General features: G+C 39.4%; 2 protein-coding genes across 6 annotated transcripts in view; one reads left to right on the top strand and one right to left on the bottom strand.

Annotated features, from left to right (window-relative positions):
• FBXL13 (F-box and leucine rich repeat protein 13) overlaps positions 1–20,142 on the top strand; it is a 269,907-nt gene that overhangs the window by 121,135 nt on the left and 128,630 nt on the right. For all 5 annotated transcript variants that reach the window (XM_063667682.1, XM_054494956.2, XM_054494957.2 and 2 more), the window contains one exon: positions 18,370–18,422. In XM_063667682.1, coding sequence (XP_063523752.1) covers positions 18,370–18,422 — 53 coding nt within the window. The remainder of the gene's footprint in view (positions 1–18,369; positions 18,423–20,142) is intronic.
• LRRC17 (leucine rich repeat containing 17) overlaps positions 4,503–20,142 on the bottom strand; it is a 32,830-nt gene continuing 17,190 nt past the window's right edge. Inside the window, exons 2-4 of the mRNA XM_054494970.2 lie at positions 14,971–15,877; positions 10,113–10,268; positions 4,503–5,410 (exon numbers count right to left, since the gene is read on the bottom strand). Of these exons, the coding sequence (XP_054350945.1) occupies positions 5,013–5,410; positions 10,113–10,268; positions 14,971–15,742 (1,326 nt within the window). The 5' untranslated portion in view covers positions 15,743–15,877 and the 3' untranslated portion in view covers positions 4,503–5,012. The remainder of the gene's footprint in view (positions 5,411–10,112; positions 10,269–14,970; positions 15,878–20,142) is intronic.

The raw sequence follows: 20,142 nt of genomic DNA, 5'->3' as shown, positions 1-20,142 counted from the left end.
ATGTAATGTCTGTCTTATCTTGGTAATATTTTTAATTTACTGAAAATTATTTAATCAAACCCATTTTAATTCCAGCAAACTTGAGTGTATCAAAGATAAAAACCATTCTTAACACATGGACACATAGAGAGGAATGATGGACACTGGGGCTTACTGGAGGGTGGAGGGTGGGAGGATGGAGAGGATCAGCAAAAATAACTAACATGTACTAGGCTTAATACCTGAGTGACTAAATTATCTATACAACAAACCCCTGTGACACAAGTTTACCTATATAACAAACCTATACATGTACCCTTGAAATTAAAATAAAAGTTAAAAAAAATTCTCAGAGATGTTTTAGCTTTTCCATTGTCTCTCCTGCCTCACTCCCAACCCCTACCCCAGCTAAGATCAGTTCATCTATTGGTGTGTTGAGAATTACACACATTTCTGGGAAGATTCGTTTTCTGACTGTTAGATTGAAGATAAATATTGGCTACTCTTTTGGGCTGTTTGGCTGACTGAACACAACAGTTGTAATCCTTATGCCAGTAAAATTTCAGAAAATGAACTGTAGAATGTTATCTTAAAATATTTAAGGCTGGGCACAGTGGCTCGTGCCTGTAATCCCAGTACTTTGAGAGGCCAAGGTACGCAGATCACTTGAGGCCAGGAGTTTGAGCCCAGCCGGGCCAACATGGCGAAACCTTGTCTTTACTAAAAATACAAAAATTAGCCAGCTGTGGTGACATGCGACTGTGATTCCAGCTACTCGGGTGGCTGAGGCACGAGAATTGCTTGAACCCATGAGGTGGAGGCTACAGTGTGCCAAGATCATGCCACTGCACTTCAGCTTGGGTGACAGAGTGAGACTGTGTCAAAAAAAAAAAAAAAAAAAAAAGGCTGGGCGCGGTGGCTCACACTGTAATCCCAGCACTTTGGGAGGCCAAGGCGGGCGGATCACGAGGTCAGGAGATCGAGATCATCCTGGCTAACATGGTGAAACCCGATCTCTACTAAAAATACAAAACGTCAGCTGGGCGTGGTGGCGGGCTCCTGTAGTCCCAGCTACTCAGGAAGCTGAGGCAGGAGAATTGCTTGAACCCGGAAGGTGGAGGTTGCAGTGAGCCAAGATCACACCACTGCACTCCACCCCGGGCGACAGAGTGAGACTCTGTGTCAAAAAAAAAAAAGAAAATAAATAAATCCTTAAAAGGCAGATGAGGGCACAGAGTTACAGAATTTAGACAAGTAGATCCTCATTACTGGCCGGGCACAGTGGTCCTGTAATCCCAGCACATTGGGAAGCCGAGGTGGGCAGATCATTTGAGGTCAGGAGTTTGAGACCAGCTTGGCCAACATGGTGAAACTCTGTCTCTACTAAAAATATAAAATTTAGCCAGGCATGGTGGCGGGCACCTGTAATCCCAGCTACCCAGGAAGGTGAGGCAGGAGAATCACTTGAACCCAGGAGGCAGAGGTTGTGGTGAGCCAAGATGGTGCCATTGCACTCCTGCCTGGGTGACAGACGGAGACTCCAACTCAAAAAAAAAAAAAAAAAAAAAAAGGATCCTCGTTGCTGAATCCCTTCGATTTGCCAATTTGCCAGAGCAGGAGACTCAGATTTCTCAGAAACAGACATGAATTGATCCAGGGCGTAGGCTCCAGAGGATGGAATGGTGAATGAATGAAAAAGCAGTGCTGCTTAACGTTAAATATCTTTCTCAAGTAACTAGGCATTAGGTCACAGCCAACTCAGGACTCAGGAGGACTCTGTTTATAGTAAATCTTGTTTACTTCAGAAAAATCAGAGAATCTTACGACTAGGAAAGGGTTTTTTTTTTTAACTTATTTTATCCAAATATCCAAGTGATATATACATTCAAATATGTATATCTCAGGATAGTAGTATTTTTTACTACCGTAAAATATACTGATTTTTGTAACCTTGTGAACTTGTATTGTCTGTCGTAAAAAAGAGACATCCAAAGGCAAGTTATAAGAGTAACTATCAAGTAAGAAATTGGTGGAAGAGGAAGTGTCTAATTGTTCATTCCATCATGAATCAACTACACTTCCCTGAAAAAGTTTAACTCTGATGTAGAAAAGGGGCAAATCTTAAGATTTGAAAATCCACTTCAGTCTTGACCCTGAGAGGTGTTAGCAATACCTACTGACTTACTTTTGGATGGCCTGGATTAATTTCTGTTTTGATGTGTTCAGGAGCTTTATTTCCAAATGCATCCCTGGGGATTAAATTGAATATAAAAATCAACCAATAAAATCCCTAACTAGCCTCTAAAAATTATACCAGAGAACAACTTGGGCCCTTTCTCTGTATCAGGTTTCATCTCATTTCATTCCAGAATCCTCTTGCTTCCAGTGTGATTCTCTTGTCACACCAGGCTTTTTCCATCATCAAATCTTGGCTCTTTCAGGTCATGTGTCCTTAAAATTCCACTCTGAGGCTCATGAACAATAATAAATGAATTTGTAAATAAATGAACTTGTTACATCTCTGGTAACATTTGAAATGTAATAGCTGGCTTTCATGCCTCATAGTGAACAACGTAGGGATTTGCATGGAGAAGTAATGTCTCTAAGTCCCCACCTCTGACCCAGACCACTGGACAGAGTGGTTAGAACCTCACAATCCAGTCCAGGCTCAGTGGCTCATGCCTGTAATCCCAGCACTTTGGGAGGCTGAGGTGAGCAGATCACCCGAGGTCAAGAGTTCGAGACCAGCCTGACCAACATGGCAAAACTCCCGTCTCTACTAAAAATACAAAAATTAGCTGGGTGTGGTGGCGGGCGTCTGTAATCCCAGCTACTCGGGAGGCTGAGGCAGGAGAATCACTTGAACCCGGGAGGCGAAGGCTACAGTGAGCCGAGATTGCAACACTGCACTCCAGACTGGATGACAGAGCGGGACTATCTCAGAATAAATAAATAAATAAATAATAAATAAATAAAATAAAAATAGAACCTCACAATCCAGAGTTATTTACTGAAGCATTAGCTCTGGCAATTCTTCTGGCTTCCCAGTCTCTTTGTTTCCTATATATAAATACAGATCTAAATGTCTTGGACAAAAGACTTTCTCCTGCCAACTACCCTCACGAGTGCTCCCCCACTTTCCTGGTACCTGCTCCTTTTTGGGGTTTGGTTCTGGAAGTTCTGGTGCCAGACAGTCACGGACAAGGGTAACTTTTACAATGCTGTGCAGCTCTGCATAGCAGAAAGGGCTTAGGCAGATCTGAATCCTGGCCCTGCCACTTGCCAGCTGTGTGACTTTGTCCAAGTCACCTAAAGTCTCCACCTTGATTCCTCACCTATAAAAGGCAGACAGTATTACCTACCTCAGAGGGATTTTGTGAGAATTAGAAGTAGCATATGTGAAGCTCTTAGCACAGTGTCTGGCATGTAGCATGTGCTTTAAAAGTGCATGGCTGAGTGTGGGGCTCATGCCTGTAATCCCGGCACTTTGGGAGGGCGAGGTGGGTGGATCACTTGAAGTTAGGAGTTCAAGACCAGCCTGACCAACATAGTGAAACCTTGTCTGTACTAAAAATACAAAAATTAGCCAGGCATGGTGGCGAGCACCTGTAATACCAGCTACTCGGGAGGTTGAGACAGGAGAATCGCTTGAACCCAGGAGGCATAGGTTGCAGCGAGCTGAGATTGGACCACTGCACTCCAGCCTGGGCAACAGAGCAAGACTCTATCTCAGAAAAAAAAAAAAAAATGCCTAATACTATTTGTTATATACCATCTTCCATGCTTTGGGAGTTTGTGCAGGTATCAGATAAGGTGGTTATTTGCTAAACTTTGTAGGAATACCTTGGTACAATAAATGAAAATGTATTCAACTCAGTATGAAAGGAAAATGCATATTAAAAGGAAAAAGTAGTATCTCACTAAGGACATGCGTATATTTCTTTTCGCTTTATTTTTCTCTCTGTAGAATATGACTATCTAAATGCAAACTGATGGGATCAGGGTCTAAAATCCTCCACTGATTTCCTCTTTTGCTGGTGATCTAGTTCTCTAGGTGAGCTCATTCTAACCTGCAAACCCAAATCAGGGGACTTCTTTTGGGCACCACCTCCTCCCTCAGTGGCCTCATATTATTTCCTATATTTTATTCTGTCTTCATCCCAAATACTGCCCCCAAATCCTAATTTCATTCTTTATTTTATGCTCCTCGACATATTAGCTTAGCAGGAAGGGCCCTTTCTCGCGGACAGGTGGATTCCCAGTATGAACCCTGCTCAAAACAAAAACAAAAACAAACAAACAAAAATGGTGTTTCCACATTCACCAGTATTTATACCACTTCAGGGCTCATGCTTCACACCATCTACAGCTGTTAATCAGGGTCCTAGCTTCCAACCAGCTTCCAATGTAATTCTCACATTCTCTACTTATTGTTTGTGACAATTCTTTTTCAGGTCTAGCTTGACAGTACTTTGCAAGGATCAGTGAAGAGTGGTTGAGAATTTGGATTTATCAGGACCTCATTTTGGAATGCACAGAAATCAGAAATGGAAATTTATTTAATGTATAAGATGACTTACTGATAAAAAGTAGAAGGGTAGGGAATGACATTTTATTATAACAGCATTTGTATAAAATCATTTTGATCATCTTTAGGTATGCACAAACAGCTATTGAAAGGCATGTAAACATGAACCAAGTTTTTTTTTTTCTTTATTTTCAAAAAGCAGTAAAAACATTTATACAGGACATTATGAAAGTCTAATGCCATCATTAGGACCCAACTGCTGCAGGTTACCAGTGTGGAATTGCATATCACCAGATGCTCTTCCACAAATGGACAGGCAAGCAGAATGACAGTATTCCCTTGATTACTATAATAGTCACAATAATACTTATCATAATTAAAGAAAGCTTCCTTTAGCTGGATTACCCTGCATAAATAGGCAACACAGTTAATTAAATGTAAACATATGTTTTCTAATACCAGTATAGAAAATACAAAACTAATTACAATCAGAACAATTTCTACCTTATCCCAGTATAGTAATTATTACGCTTTGCTTCTTTGCGGTGTGATCTCTATGTTTTTTTTCCCATTCATCATCTTCTGTGTCTTGGTCAAATGACTCAGGATATGCTGGTAACTTGTCTTTGGGGCATTCTTCATAGTAACTTCTAATATATTTTCCCACAGACCATCCTTTGTATTCTTCAGGCATTTTGCATTCCAGGCCATTAAAATGGACATTGTAGTGGTGCTTTAACCAGTAGTAGAGGTAGTGAATGTTGTAGTCACATCTCCAAGGGTTATCTCTGAGCCACAAGAGTTTCAAAAAATACAAGTCTTCTAATACACCATAGTCAAAGTTTTGCAGACTGTTGTTTGATAAATCTAATTCTTCTAAATGTGTGAGCCCTAAAAAAGCAGCTGGAAACAGAAAATATTTATTGAGCCTGAGTAATTGAGTTAATACAGTGTATGGTATATTGAAAGGACAAATACAAATTTTAAAAAGAGGCTTAATTTTCCCTTTTGAAAATAAAGATATTTCTTTTCCTTCCTTTTTCCCAGAGCTTTTACTTTAAAAAACTTTTAACTATAAGTAGTTTCTCGTCTCTTTGAAATGTCTTTAAATCCTTTTGAAGACTAGATAGGCTTTTTGTCACCTTTATGATGCAAGAATGTCTTTTCCAAGGACCTGGGAGCTATCTCTTTGAAATGTAAACATCAAGGAAGATGGTACCTCCATCTCCCAACTCTGGTGGGAGGGTGGGGTCCTAACTTTGGTGAGATCTTGCTTCCAGTTGCAAAACTACCTCCTGTCATGAAGATAGAAATTTATTTTTCTCTGAATAAGGCCAATAAGCTAACACAGATGATCACCCCATTTACCAGGTAAAGTTAGGATGAATTATGTGTGACAAAAGGTGTTGTCAAATCTTCTTCCTTAAGGACTTGTTATTGTTTGTCCTGAAAACATGTATGTAATGGGTGGTATCTGCTTGGCTACATAGGGGTGAGATTCCTGTAATGGGTGGTATCTGCCTGGTTACAGAGGGGTGAGAGTCTTTGCAGTCTCTTAGTGGATTACCTGTGATATGCGTCACATTCTGGTTTAATGCTTAGTCAATAATGAAAGTGTTTTCTTTCATTACTACCTTTGTGGAGAGAATTTCTGGATTGAAAGAAGGTTTTGTTTTTAATCCTATTTCTCCACTGTAAACATGTCTAAATGCAAAATTGTGAAATATATTGTTACTCAAAGCTTTTCCCTTGATTAGTTTTACTAGAATACAATATTCAGTTTTAAGTTAGCTTTAAAAAATGTATTTTGGGCTCTTTTTATTTTTATTTTTTTGGTATTTACTTGGGAAAAAAAGATGCTACAAAAAAGAGACATGAATTAAGAAAATATTTCACATGTAAGGCAAGTGCAGATAAAAATGAAAAATGTGCCGGGTGGTGATCTGACAGTTCCTGGGATATCAGTAACCCTGAAAATGCCTAGAAAACAACCTTTTCCCGGTGTTGGGGGAAGGGTTCTATTCCTGTAGAGTCCAAAAACAATTTTTTCCAACATTTTGAAAACATCTGGTTGTATTTTGGCAAACTATGGTAGCTATCAGCTTTGAATCCATATGTATTTAATTTTGCTGGAGGTTGGATAATTAAAACCAATATAAAATATAACTGAAAATAAAACAACAAAAAGCTTTTTTCCCCGTCTAAGAGCAAAGAAATCTACACCTGGGTTATCTGTATTCCAGTTGATATGGACCAGCCAGATGTTCCAGAAATACTCACAAATATTTTGTTTCTATTTCAAACATTATCTCATTATTGTTTTAAAATACTCTTGTAGAGCATAGCGTCCTTATTTTGAATTAGGAAAATATGTGGTCATACCAATCTATTAACTATTTTCATATTATCTGTTCTCAGAAAAAACCCATAATTCCCCCTTAAAAAAATAACTTTCTATTTTGGTACCAAGCAATGTCTTGCGGGTAGGGGACAAAAGATCAGCCCTTGTGCTCTGAAGATACTGGATTTTTTCTATTTGCTAAAATTCTGTGAGTCAGTGATCTCACAGATTTACTTTTCTCAAGACATTAGACTTTGAGATTAAAAGCATTTGTAAACATTCCTAGATTTTATTTTGAAAGTGTTGTATATTGTTATTTAAACCATATATATTCAGGCACTTGAGAAAACTAGTTTTCGTGTTTCTTAAAGGAGGTAAAAACCCCCTAGTAGGGTATCTTCTTTGTCTTTTCCACAACAATGTCTGGCATTTTATATGATTGTTATTCACGTCTTTTAAAGTCTGGCAACTCCGACTGTATTTGTATACTTACCACAGCAAAAATCATTCAAGTAAGTCTACTTGCAGGGTTTCATCTCAAAGACCCTGAAATATAGGAGACCTTTCATTTTAAAACTTCTTTAGGTCATTTTGCCTTAACTGCTGAGATACGTTTTTGTTTCAAAAGAACTTTTTTTGTTCTAGGAAGGTGCTTGGCATTTGGTAGGTGCTCAGTAAATATTTATTAACGTAGAAAATACGTTCCTGAGATTGAATAGAACAAAGGGGGAAAAAAAGAGTACCACCGCTGATGGTAGAGACCATTTTGTGTCAGCAAGGAACACACATTTGGTGAATAAGATTAAAAGGCCTTCAGGGGATCCTAAGGACAGAAAAGGAATCCCTGCAATTATGGAAATTCCACAACTGATGAAAAGTATCAGTTATGGGAAACATGTGAAAAACATCAGTAGAAGCAAGGCGAGTCCATTTTGCACTATTATCTATCTCTTTGCATTGTCTTCTCATTTTTCTCAAGTTTTCTTTGTATACTAGTTTTGTTGTAAGTAAAACATTGCCACATTGTTACTCATTACTTTAATACATTTAACTTAGGACATATAATAACTATTATAATCTTTTTTTTTTTTTGAGACAGCTTTAAAACTTGTTTGCATTGATAGTTGGTAAACTACAGTTTTGCTTGTGGATGACAGCAGAAGGAAATTAGACACTTGCCCAAGGATCTTTGGAATGGCTTTTGCTTGTCCTGCGATTCTTTAGTTTGTAACCACCCAATGGGTTCACCTTGTCCGCTGCCTAGACAGAGTCGATTTATCAAGACAGGGGAATTGCAATGGAGAAAGAGTAATTCGTGCAGAGCTGGCTGTGCGGGAGACCAGAGTTTTATTATTACTCAAATCAGTCTCCCCGAGCATTCAGGCATCAGAGTTTTTAAAGATAATTTGCTAGGTAGGGGCTTGGGAGGTGGGGAGTGCTGATTGGTCAGGTTGGAGATGGAATCATAGTGGGTCGAAGTGAGTTTTTCTTGCAAGAAAGGGTCTCCACTTCCAGATTCTTTACCCTGTACCCTGGCTTTGTGGACATGACACTGGCTACCAGTGACTGACTTGCACACTAATATAATGCTAACTTCATTTGGGAGAAGGGTGTCTGTAGTATTCTTATTTATTGAAAAATGAAAATTGCTTTTCACTTCACAGTTCAAACATACTCCCAAGTTAGCATCATCTGTAACAGGCTAAGGTATAAGTGTAGCATACTGCTGTCCCTTGGGAAATTTTAAAAAATTATGCTTTTCTAATTTTTAAAAAGAGGTTAATTCTAAAATATGCCCTTGTGGCTCCAGAATGTTCATTCTAATTTTTCACTTTTATTGTGTTAAAATTCTAATGTTCTATTAATGGTATTAGATTATCACAAAGAAAAGCAGGGGAAACAGTTGTACTCAAAATGTTTATAACATTACATTACATTATTAATAATTTTAATAATCATTTTCATAGTTAAAACTTTTCAAATTGAAGTAGCCTAGTGAAGGCACTTGTGTTATATATGTTATAAATCTGGTCAATATTGCAGTAATTCTCAGTTCTTTCCAAATCCGATGTGTTTACTTAATTTACCAAGCTCATTTTCGCCAGAGGCTTTGCTTAGCAAATGGAGAAGAGATTTGAAGGATGGGAAAGAGAATTGGTCTTGATCTAGAACTAGATATAATATGTCTGGCTCCGGTTTGAGCACATTTTATCCTAATTTATGAGTTTAGTGCTTAGCAGTTTGTTTCTAATTTATTCTAAACAAGATGGGGCTTAATGAATAGCAAATTCAAATTCCAAATTTGAATTTCCCTTTAAAAATCGCTACATTTAGGACGGGCATGGTGGCTCACGCCTGTAATGCCAGCACTTTGGGAGGCTGAGGTGGGCGGATCATGAGGTCAGGAGATAGAGACCAACCTGGCTAACACAGTGAAACCCTGTCTCTACTGAAAATACAGAAAAATTAGCCGGGCGTGGTGGCGGGCACCTGTAGTTCCAGCTACTTGGGAGGCTGAGGCAGGAGAATGGCGTGAACCTGGAAGGCAGAGCTTGCAGTGAGCCGAGATTGCACCATTGCACTCCAGCCTGGGCAACAGAGCGAGACTCCATCTCAAAAAAAAAAAAAAAATTTCACTACATTTGCCCAGGCGCGGTGGCTCATGCCTGTAATCCCAGCACTTTGGGAGGCCAAGGTGGGCGGATCACCTGAGGTCAGGAGTTTGAGACCAGCCTGACCAACATGATGAAACCCCATCTCTACTAAAAATACAAAATTAGCCAGGCATGGTGGCATATGCTGGTAATCCCAGCTACTTGGGAGGCTGAGGCAGGAGAATTGCTTGAACCCGGGAGGCAGAGGTTGCAGTGAGGTGAGATCACACCATTGCAATCCAGCCTGGGCAACAAGAGCAAGACTCCATCTCAAAAAACAAAAAAACAAAAAAACCCCACTTCATTTTAGTATACTGTTGACCATTTGCCATATATTACTTTAAAAATCTATTCTATAACACACTATTTGGGCTAACTGAATTAAATGGTAGTAATATGTGGTATTACATACTTCATAATGCAGCATTTTGGCAAGTATTTATCTGAGTGCCAAACAACTCCTAGTATAAGTGTCATGTTTAATTAAAATTTGTACTTTATTATTTAGTTCAGTTACTTTTAAACTAAATTTACTGTGTATAAGTGTTGCCATAGAAAAAAATCACAGAACACTTGCCACCCATTGAAGGGGCTATACAGGGGAACTTACCGGGATCGATGAATTCAATGCCATTGCTGCTGAGGTTTAATTTCTTCAGCTCATGAACATCTTCAAATTCCTTGGGTCGAAGTTGGTTGATTTTATTGTATGACAAGTCAAGTTTAACAATATCTGGTGGGATGTTGTTTGGCACTTTTTTCAACTCTGGAAAATTTAATAATATTTACGTTATTATGCTCTTTTTGCCCCCATTTTCTCAGTCACCATTATATCTGTATGATTGAAGAATCAGCTCTTAAAGAGAAGGGGTAAAGGGATATCTAAAGCCAAAGAAAGTCAGTATGAAACAAGCCTTAGCATATGCTAAATTCCATCAAAGCCCAGCAAAGCCTCCAGTGACTTCCCATCTAATTGTGATGAAAGCCAGAGTCCTCACTAAGGCCCTATAAAGCCATTAAGACCTATAGGTCATCCTTGTCACCAGAGTCAGCACCTCCTAGGTTCTAGAAAGCAGCCTGTTTATCAGGACTTGCTTATTGAACCCACATCTGCTGGGCTGGACATGAGGGTGGATGACAGAGCAACCACTGTAGGGCAAGCTAAAGTGGGTTAACCACAAATAAATGGGTAGAAAAAAATGTTTATGAGAATACCCTGACACTAGGCCTAGGCAATGTGGCAGATCTGTGGGTGCTGGAAAAAGAGTATAAACTGCAGAATCCATTTTGGGATTGTCAGCAGCAGTCCTGGGTAAAAATAGCATCCACGAGTAATACCAGGAAATGCAAAGCAAAGGCTTTACTAGTGTGGCTTAGAAAAACACAGGAAAATCTCATTTGCTGTGTTGATAAGTAGAAAAATTCTTTAGTTCTTTTACCTTAGAACTTGAATGAGAATTGCAAATATTGCAAATATTGATACAAAGTGTTTGCTTTTGATAAAGAGTATATAACTATACATTTCCCCAGACCAGAAGGAGAATTTGATCAATGCCCCTATTTCTAGTCCAGGTACTATGTGGTATGCACATTTCATATATACTGCTACCCCAAATTCTTGGTAAATGCCTCAACAAATACCATATTTACTTGATTATTACCCCTTACAAGCTTGCTCCTCCTCCAGCCAAATCTTGTTGATTTTGAGGAGGAAATTAGGAAATTTCTCCAGGTAATTTCCCCATTTAGCAGGCTATATTGGTTGACAGCAACCTCAGAACTACTCTGAAAGCTTGTAATAGTAAGAAAAGAGACATAAATGGCCCTGTTTATTGCACATATAAAATTCTTAACTATTGTTCAAGCTGTAGTAAAATTGTGCCCTTAACTTCGGAGGCAGCTAAGGGTAATTTACCTGCATAATTCTCCCCCATCTGATATTCGAAGTAAAATAACTCCTTAAAAATGGTAAACTATTGTGGTCAATGTGAAGCTAAAGCAGTTTAAAAACTGACTTTCACGTATTCTTGGAAAATCCATTTACTTCAATATGGCATAAATATGCCTTTCAATTAGTCTCACATTTATTGCCTTTGAAACACTAGGATTTCTTGGCAAAGTACCTGTTTCTCAGTGAATAAAGCTATTATTTCTTTTTCTTGCCATTAGATATTTAAGGCAAAAATACATAGTGATCATTGAGGTCTGTGTGGTTGAATGGGCACATATTAGGTCCCCTATACATACCATCTGACTCATTGCAAATCAGCTGGGCAAGGCTCAACTCCGAGTTGGGGAATCTGTATGCAAGTTCTCTATGTGTGACCATGTATATGTGGTATACTTGTACAGAGCCTCAGGTTGTCACACTTCAATTCTAGCCATGATTTTTAACTTCTGTGTATTTTCACTTTCAAAGGTTGCTTAAATTATTGCTTTGAAAGAATAAAGAAGAGCAGTCCAGTTATCATCATCAATCTAAAGCACATGGCTCTGTGGCAGGCACTACCAAAGGGAATTTAATAAACAAGACTCTTCCCTTTGAATTTATGGGAATCAGCAATATAACAAAAAATGAAAAATAAATGATGAAATGAATCACTAGATTTATATAAACCATAGTGAAAGCCATTTGTACTGATAGTATTAAAAGACAAAGCTACCCTTCATTTTTTTTTTTTCTTTTGAGACAGAGTCTTGCTCTGTCGCCCAGGCTGGAGTGCAGTGGCGTGATCTCAGCTCACTGCAACCTCTGCCTCCCGAGTTCAAGCGATTCTCATGCCTCAGCCTCCCAAGTAGCTGGGATTACAGGTGCCTGCCACCATGCCTGGCTATTTTTTGTGTGTGTGTGTTTTTAGTAGAGATGGGGTTTCAACTTTATGGCCAGGCTGGTTTCGAACTGCTGACCTCAAGTGACCCTCCTGCCTCGGCCTCCCAAAGTGCTGGGATTATAGGCGTGAGCCACCGCACCTGGCCTACCCTTCGTCTTATAATCTAAAATAATAGGCTGTGAATTACATAGTCACTAACACTTGGAGGAACTTAAGTTGTTCTTTGATGACCTAATATTATATATGCTAAGTGTGTATGTCATGAAACCTTATTTATACTGTGTTTCAGTAAATAATGTGTATTTTTAAAGCAGGGGGTATGAATTTATGGGGCATTTCTGGAAGGTTGTATTTAGACAACAATAAGTTGAAGAAAGCAATAAAAATATATTTTTATAAGCTGATGTTTTTCAAGAGAAAAATATGGGAAAAAAGGAAAAAAACACAAAAGCAGAAATAGGCTCATTGGGGGAGGGAATGGCCCAAGAGCATAAAAGCAGTGAAAAAGAGATATTTCCTCACATGTTATCTCTTCTTAGAACACAGTGTAGTCTCATTGTAGAAGTTTTACATCTTGTATAGATGGTATTTTTCTCAGATAATTAATAAACTTAATACTATTTACTTTTCTCATTTACACCTGATACAGCAAGTGCAAATTCACTGTAGCTTGAGGTTAGATCCTCAGCAATATCAAGTATTCTAACTAAAATCTAGGAGAGTAGCTTCGTATTAGTATTAAAAATATATAATTCCAGTTTTCAATCTAAGCACCACAAAGGAAATTCTAATAAACATGCTCTTCAGCATGAAGCACTAAGGACTCACCATAACAATATCCGGGAAGTTCTACCCACTCTGGCTACAGAAAAACTACATTTACTTACTCTTCGAAATTCTCTAATGGTTGCATTGCTGAGGCAGCTGATTGTTTGAATATGCTCAGATTAATTCTGGAAGATTGCAGGGTGAAGTAGAGAGCTCATAGGCTGTGGCTCAGGTAGACCAAGATTCACTTTTTAGCTTTGCTACTTACCTATGAGATCCATGGTCAAGTGACTGAACCTCTTTGAGCCTCATTTTCCTCATCTGTAAATGGGAATGTTACTATCTTCCTGGAAGTTGTAGACAGCGTGTGTGTGGGTACCTGGAGCCTAGAATGGCATGTCCCAGGTTATGAAGCTGTATGTAACTGCTCTCCTATGGCACTGAATTATATACAGTTCATAGGGTGTCTTGGTAAGCAAACCTCCCTGTGCCACATGGCCACTGTGGGATCTAACCAGGTGCCATCTTTACAGTTGGGGTGGGGGGGCAGGGGAGCGGGACGCTGGGGCAAGGCTTGAGCATGACTTTGCTGGTAAATGAGCAAATTTACTTCTGGTTCAGGTTGCCTGACAACATTAATAAATTCCTGCCTAACATTCTCTCGAGAGGAGCCACGGCCTCCTCTCTGAACTTCCCCTTTCTCTTGCCCTTAAAGAAACAAAACACGGCAAAATTTCCCAAAATAAGTGGAAGAAATGATACTGTGCTCTATATGAACCTCACTTAATGACATCTGGCTTTAATTTAATATTACAAATAAATTATTAAACCATGCCAGAAATGAAACATATAGACATTGTTACATGGTTCGTTATTGTAGTGTAGATTAGCAGTTCCCAGACCACTCTTTGAGGACATCAATCTTCACTAACATGTCAAGAGCATGACTAAAATCTCCCATCTGTTTTCTTAGCTCATGACTTTATCTTGCATGTGCAAATCCTGCATAATACTAGCACAAGATTGCATCGGTTGCAAAACCCAGTAATGATTTGCAGGAAGCAGGTAATATTCTAGAAAGATTTCCTTAGTCTCATAGTTCTCAGGTTAAATATTTTAAATTTAGTTCTTTAAATTTTTATTGTTTTATTCTGGGTAATTTGGAAATAATTAAGATATAGGACGTTAAGAGGCATTTATTAAAATCAGCTACTCGAGAGGCTGAGGCAGGAGAAGTGCTCGAACCCGGGAGGTGGAGGTTGCAGTGAGCCAAGATTCCGCCACTGCACTCCAGCCCAGGCATCAGAGTGAGAGTCCATCTCAAAAAAAAAAAAAAAAAAAAGGAGCATTTATTAAAACCTTGGGACTAAGTGATAAGAAATACAGAAGCGCCATCATTTTCACTCTGTCTCAGAGTGCTCTCACAGTCCTGTTCTGCAGATGTTTTCTCTTTGAGGTGATCTTCTCACAGATGCACACCATGTTTTGACTTTAATCGGTGTAAGTCAGGTTATATAGATGGCATTTGCACTTATTTTCATACCCCTTGGTTTACCTACCTAAATTAAATTGGAGTTAAGATGAAAGGAATTCCTTACAGTGACAGCTTGCGATGTGCAAATGAGTAGAACCCAAATGGCTGCCCTCCTGAGGATATCTCCTTCCCTCCTGTCATTGTCCTTTAATTACCAACTGCCTTGAGTCTGGACCCCAGAAAAACTTGGGGTAAATTCCATTGTCACTAGGGAAAGATTTCTGTTGGAAGTGACATCAAGAATTCCAAGACATGGTGGGGTGTAGGGAGGATTATAAGATTCAAAGAGCATTTCAAGTTATTCATGAAAATGAAAAAGTAAGAAAAGTACAAACCTTTCCTTTTGCAGTCCAGTGTTTGTATAGGAAACACGTAATTGTGGCAAAAAGTTGAGTCCACCTCAGGCTTGATGACTGGGGGTCTCCCTGACACTTGGGGTTTCGGGTCCAATTGTTCCTTTTCTTCTTCATTACACAACTGTTCAGATTTTATCTGCCGCAGTTTTTTATTTTTTTGTTCTTGTGGACTTTCGCACTTGGCGTAATTCCCCAAATTCCGGTTCCTGGGAATCTGCAACATTGAAATAAGCGTTTCTATCTCACAAGTACAGTGCCAGGGGTTGTCATAAAGACGCAGGTAGCTCAAGAGAGGTGTGTAAACGAACACTTCCTCCGTCAAGACTTTGATCTGGTTGTGCTGTAGTAAGAGGGTGGTGAGTTTGTTTAAACCAAAGAACGCCTCACTCTCAATTTTAGATATCTCATTCTGCTGCAGATCCAGGCTTTTCAGCTTTTTAAACTTGGAAAACATGTTGTTCTTCAATATGCGGATCTTGTTTCTTGCTAGCAGCATGTGCAGCAAATCCTGAGGCCAACCAGATAGCACATAAACTAATTTTCTTTCTTGACAATCTAAGTATTTCTCATGGAGATATGTGTACACGTCACACGGGAGGCCTGGTGCGTAGCGTTTGACCAGGTTGGAGCCTCTCCGGCCTCCACCCGCCCGGCCATGATTCACTCGGCTTCTCACGGTGCTTGGGCTTGCTTTGCGCAGCTCAGCAGCTTTGCAAAAGCAGAGCAAGATTACAATGGTAACCACACGCATCCTGACATCCAGCTGGCCCCAATTACTTCGTGTTACAGATGGAACAATGAAAGTACTTCTTTGAAATCCAAGTTTGGGTAATCTTAACTAATGCAGTTCTGGAACAATGAGATCCAGCTGGGGTACGTAGAGTCCCTAGGTTGGAAGAGAAAAATATATATAATAAAAGTTAAGGCCCATTGCAAGCACTGTATTACTGACAAGTAAGAACAGACTTTTTAAGGCAAAGGACTTCTAGTTCCACAGAACAGTGACGTAGAAAGCTTCTTCCCCTCTTAATTGCCTGGGTTAGAGGCCGAATGTTTGTGCCCTGAGTTTGAATCAAGGCTCTCTTACCTGCTTAACTGTATCAACCCAGGTCATCTTCAGCATCTGTAAAACGGGACCGATGATACCTCCTAATATTGTTGGGAGGATAAAATAGGCTCATGTGCATAAGATGCTTCACAGTGGCCACCCCGGGAGAAGTGGTCACAAATGTTAGGACTCAGCATGATGAAAACTGAAGCCTGTAGTTCATCATCACATCGGATTTAAGAAATTAAAATAATTCTCCTTCTTTTAAAAGAACACAGCCTTGAGATGCACACACAAGGGTAGGACTTGAATGGTTGTCTTCCTGAGCTTTTTTTTTCTATCCTTTTCTGTCTCCCAGTCACCAACCATGTTGGGTGTGGGCTCCAGAGATGCTTGGAGTAAATGGCACTGTCCTTATCATCTCCTGCATTTCTTGGCTCAAATATTACCTTTTCAGTGAAAACTTCCTGTTCAGCCCTATTTTAAATCACACTTCCTCCAACTTGTTGGGTGCTCCCAATCCCTTTTCTTGTTTTATTTCTTCTCCATAGCACTTACCACCGTCTGTCAAAGTAGATACGGTATTTAACTTCTTTTGTTTACTGTTAGTCTCTCCCCGCTAGAAAGTAGACTCCTTAAGGGAAAAGATTTTTGTCTATTTTGTTAACTGCTATATTTCCTTGATAAGTATTTGTTGAACTGATGAATTACTCTCAAATAACTATTCTGGCCAGGTGCGGTGGCTCATGCCTGTAATCCCAGCACTTTGGGACGCTGAGGCAGTCAGATCTCTTGAGCCCAGGAGACCAGTCTGAGCAGCATGGGGAAACCCCGTCTCTACAAAAAATACAAAAACTAGCCGGGCATGGTGGTATGCACCTGTAGTGTCAGCTACTTGGGAATGGGAGTGGGGGTTGCTGAAGCGAAAGGATCGCCTGAGCCTGGGAGGTTGAGGCTGCAGTGAGCCAACATGGTGCCACTGCACTCTAGCGTGGCTGACAGAGCGAGATCCTGTCTCAAAAAAACGAAACAAACAAACAGAATAACTATTGTATTCTGTAAGAACATTTATTTCGTAAACTTATATTGCTTGGGAAATCTGTTTTCTCCTTAATAAATATTATTGAGGACTTCCAGGGTGTGCAGATTTTTAACAATTCTTTTCATTTTTTTAAAATTCTGAAAGTATTTCTGGTTTGCATATATCACTTAGGATGCAGTCCATCCTTGGCAAAGGAATAAATATTCAGAATGGGTTTATAACTACTAACATGTCTGTTGTTATTAGCGTGGGGCTATGTGGTTATGAGCAGCAAATGTGTTTTCTATTCGTTGTGACAGTTTGAACACCAGAATCAACCTCTTGCCTGGAGTTTTCCTGCTTCATGGGGTCTCCGCCTAGAATGCCTTCCCTTTTCTTTGCTTCAAGCCTTCCTCCCAATCACTGGTTTGTGTAGCCTCCCTAGCTGCTTCTCTTCTGTCTCAGATTTGGAATTTTACTTACTGTCTGCTGAGATTCAGGGCACTTGTTGTGAAACACTTTGCCATCTAGCTATTTGTATACATGTCTCATTTTCCCTGAGAGATTATAAGCTGTGCACTGGCCTCTGGTCCCAGAGCTAGTCACTTAGCCTCTCTGGCCCTCTACTTCTCTGTTTATAATTCATTATAAATTTTATGTAAGTCTGACCTAAAAAAAATCATGTCAACTATTCTGTTTATTATTATACATGCTGAATTATTTATGATATACATGTTGAAGTATTTGGGGGGAAGTGTACTGGTGTCTGCAACTTACTTTGAAATGCATACAAAAATAAGATGATTGAGGGATATATATAGAGATGAATGAGTGGGTGAGTATGTGATAAAGCAAATACAGTAAAAGATAAATTAGAATCCAAGTAGTGGTTATATAGATATTTATTGTACAATTCTTTCCACTTTTGTGTATGTTTGAAAATTTTCATAATAAAACGTTAAATGAAAACAAAAAAATAAAAAAGCAGGTACAAAAAACCAGGTTGGTTTTCTTCAAGTGCTTTCAAGCTAAAAGCTCTAAGTATATAGTGTTTTTCCCAAAGTAATATTTTTCTCTTTTCCCCTTACTCCTATAATCCTCAAACAATAATAAACATGTCTATATATTTTAATTCTGATGCCCAAAAAAGCCATTTTTCTGGGAAAAGAAACCATATACTTAGAACATGTTACTTGCCAAGGTTTTTGTTTGTTTTCTAATGAATACATTGCGTTCAATGTAGGATAGAAAAACTTTGTTTAAACATTTGCAATATGTAGTTTAGTGATGTGTAACTTATGTGATTTAGGCCACTGTAGGAACTTGCAAGAGCTGAATGTCTCTGACTGCCCAACATTCACAGTGAGTATAAGCAACCATTTTTACTGCTGTTTATATAGATTGACTTGCTACATTGGGGTGCCAATACACAGAATAGATGCTTGTGTGCTTATTTGGGATTCAATGTGGAAAAAAGCAAACTATGTTAAACATTGACAAGAAATTTCACTCCATCTGTACAATGCTAATATTAATCATGTAGATGTATGCTCAGTGTTGGAGCCTCTGGCAAGTAGAAATTCTTCAATGAATACCCAAAATGAACTGTATTTATATTTAATGGTATGTGTGTATGAGACAGAAAAAAATTGGGCCCCAGTAGACATGATAGGCTCATTTTATCTTCATGGCTATCAACAGCTGTGTCAAAGAAGATGGAAATGAATATGTTTCCCTAGTTGCTTTCTTTCTGGTTCCTGTCTCCAGTCTTTCCCTCTGTCCCCAACCTGTCTTCCATTCTGTGAGCACTTTATACTCTTTGTAAAAGGCAGATATGACTACTTCACTCTCATGTTCCATCAGCTACACACACTCCTGTCATCTACACAGTTGGATAAAGCCAAAGCTCTTTAATATTACTCTGCCTTGAAGACCCTCTGTGGTTTTGCCTCTGCCTCCCTTTCCAGCCTCACTTGCTTCAGTTTCTGTGTACACACTAATTTGCAGCTGCTGAGTTTCCTTTTCCTGCATGCTCCAAGTTGCTCCTTGCAGTTGTGCATTTGCCTTTGCTTAGAATGCCCTTTCCCTTTGTCCCCAAGTGGTGCTTTCCTCTTTATCAGGCTTTAAGTCTTATTATCACCTCTTCTACCAAGACATCACTGGCTCCCAGGGCTGGGTTCACTGCTGCACCTCTAGGTTCCTATGATAAGTATCCTTAACCATAGGGTTTCAGCTTCCTCCACTAGCCTAAGAGACCCAAAGGGCAGGAGATGTATCTTATTCTTTGTGGTAGTCATAGCACAACAGCACGAACTTTGGCATATTATATTCAATAATATTTAGTGAATGCAACTATCTGGAGATGCCAAGTAGGCAATGGACAACATTGACTAGAATTGAGATTCCATCTTGGGTTGATATCTATGTATAAGTCATAATTAACATTATAAGAGTGAATAAGATCAACTTAGAAGGTATGAGAAGAGGAGCAGACTTAAAGTTGAGCCTTATGGAATGCTGACTTTTAGGAACAGAGGATATTCAGAAGGAATAGTAAGAGAAGTAGGTTGACAATGAAGAGGTATCACAAAATGAAAGTGAGTAAAGAGTTTCAGAAAGAACCAAAGTGAACAGGTAAGAAAAGGACTGAACAATGCATTGTAGATTTGAGAATCAGAAGGGACTGCCAGTTATTGCTACAACAGTTTCAGTGGGATATTGGAGCAGAAATCTACTTGCAATGAATTGTGAAGTGGATAAGACGTCAGAAGGTGAGGCATTAGGCATAAACTGATCTTTCCAGAAAAGTGTCTTAGAGAGTGGTAGAAGGAAAACAGGGGCAGGGAAATGGAAACAGGTTTATAGAGGATGATGGAGAGTCAGCTGAAGCAACTCACGGAGCAAGTCCCTAAGGAGAAAGGAGGGAATAGGAGGAAAAGCCTGGCTGTGGAATGCCAATCACGAGGCACCAGCTCCACCATGAAGGCCAAGCCCTCCTCGCTGGTGAAAAGACTGCATGAATTGGCCCCTCCCTGCTACCTCTCAGCCTCACTTTTACAGCCTCATCTTTCTAGTTTTTGCT

The sequence above is a fragment of the Pongo pygmaeus genome, chromosome 6 (assembly GCF_028885625.2).
Source record: "Pongo pygmaeus isolate AG05252 chromosome 6, NHGRI_mPonPyg2-v2.0_pri, whole genome shotgun sequence".
Lineage (NCBI taxonomy): Eukaryota > Metazoa > Chordata > Mammalia > Primates > Hominidae > Pongo > Pongo pygmaeus.
Note: the sequence above shows the minus strand (reverse complement) of the source record. Positions and strands in the feature narration are given on the sequence as shown.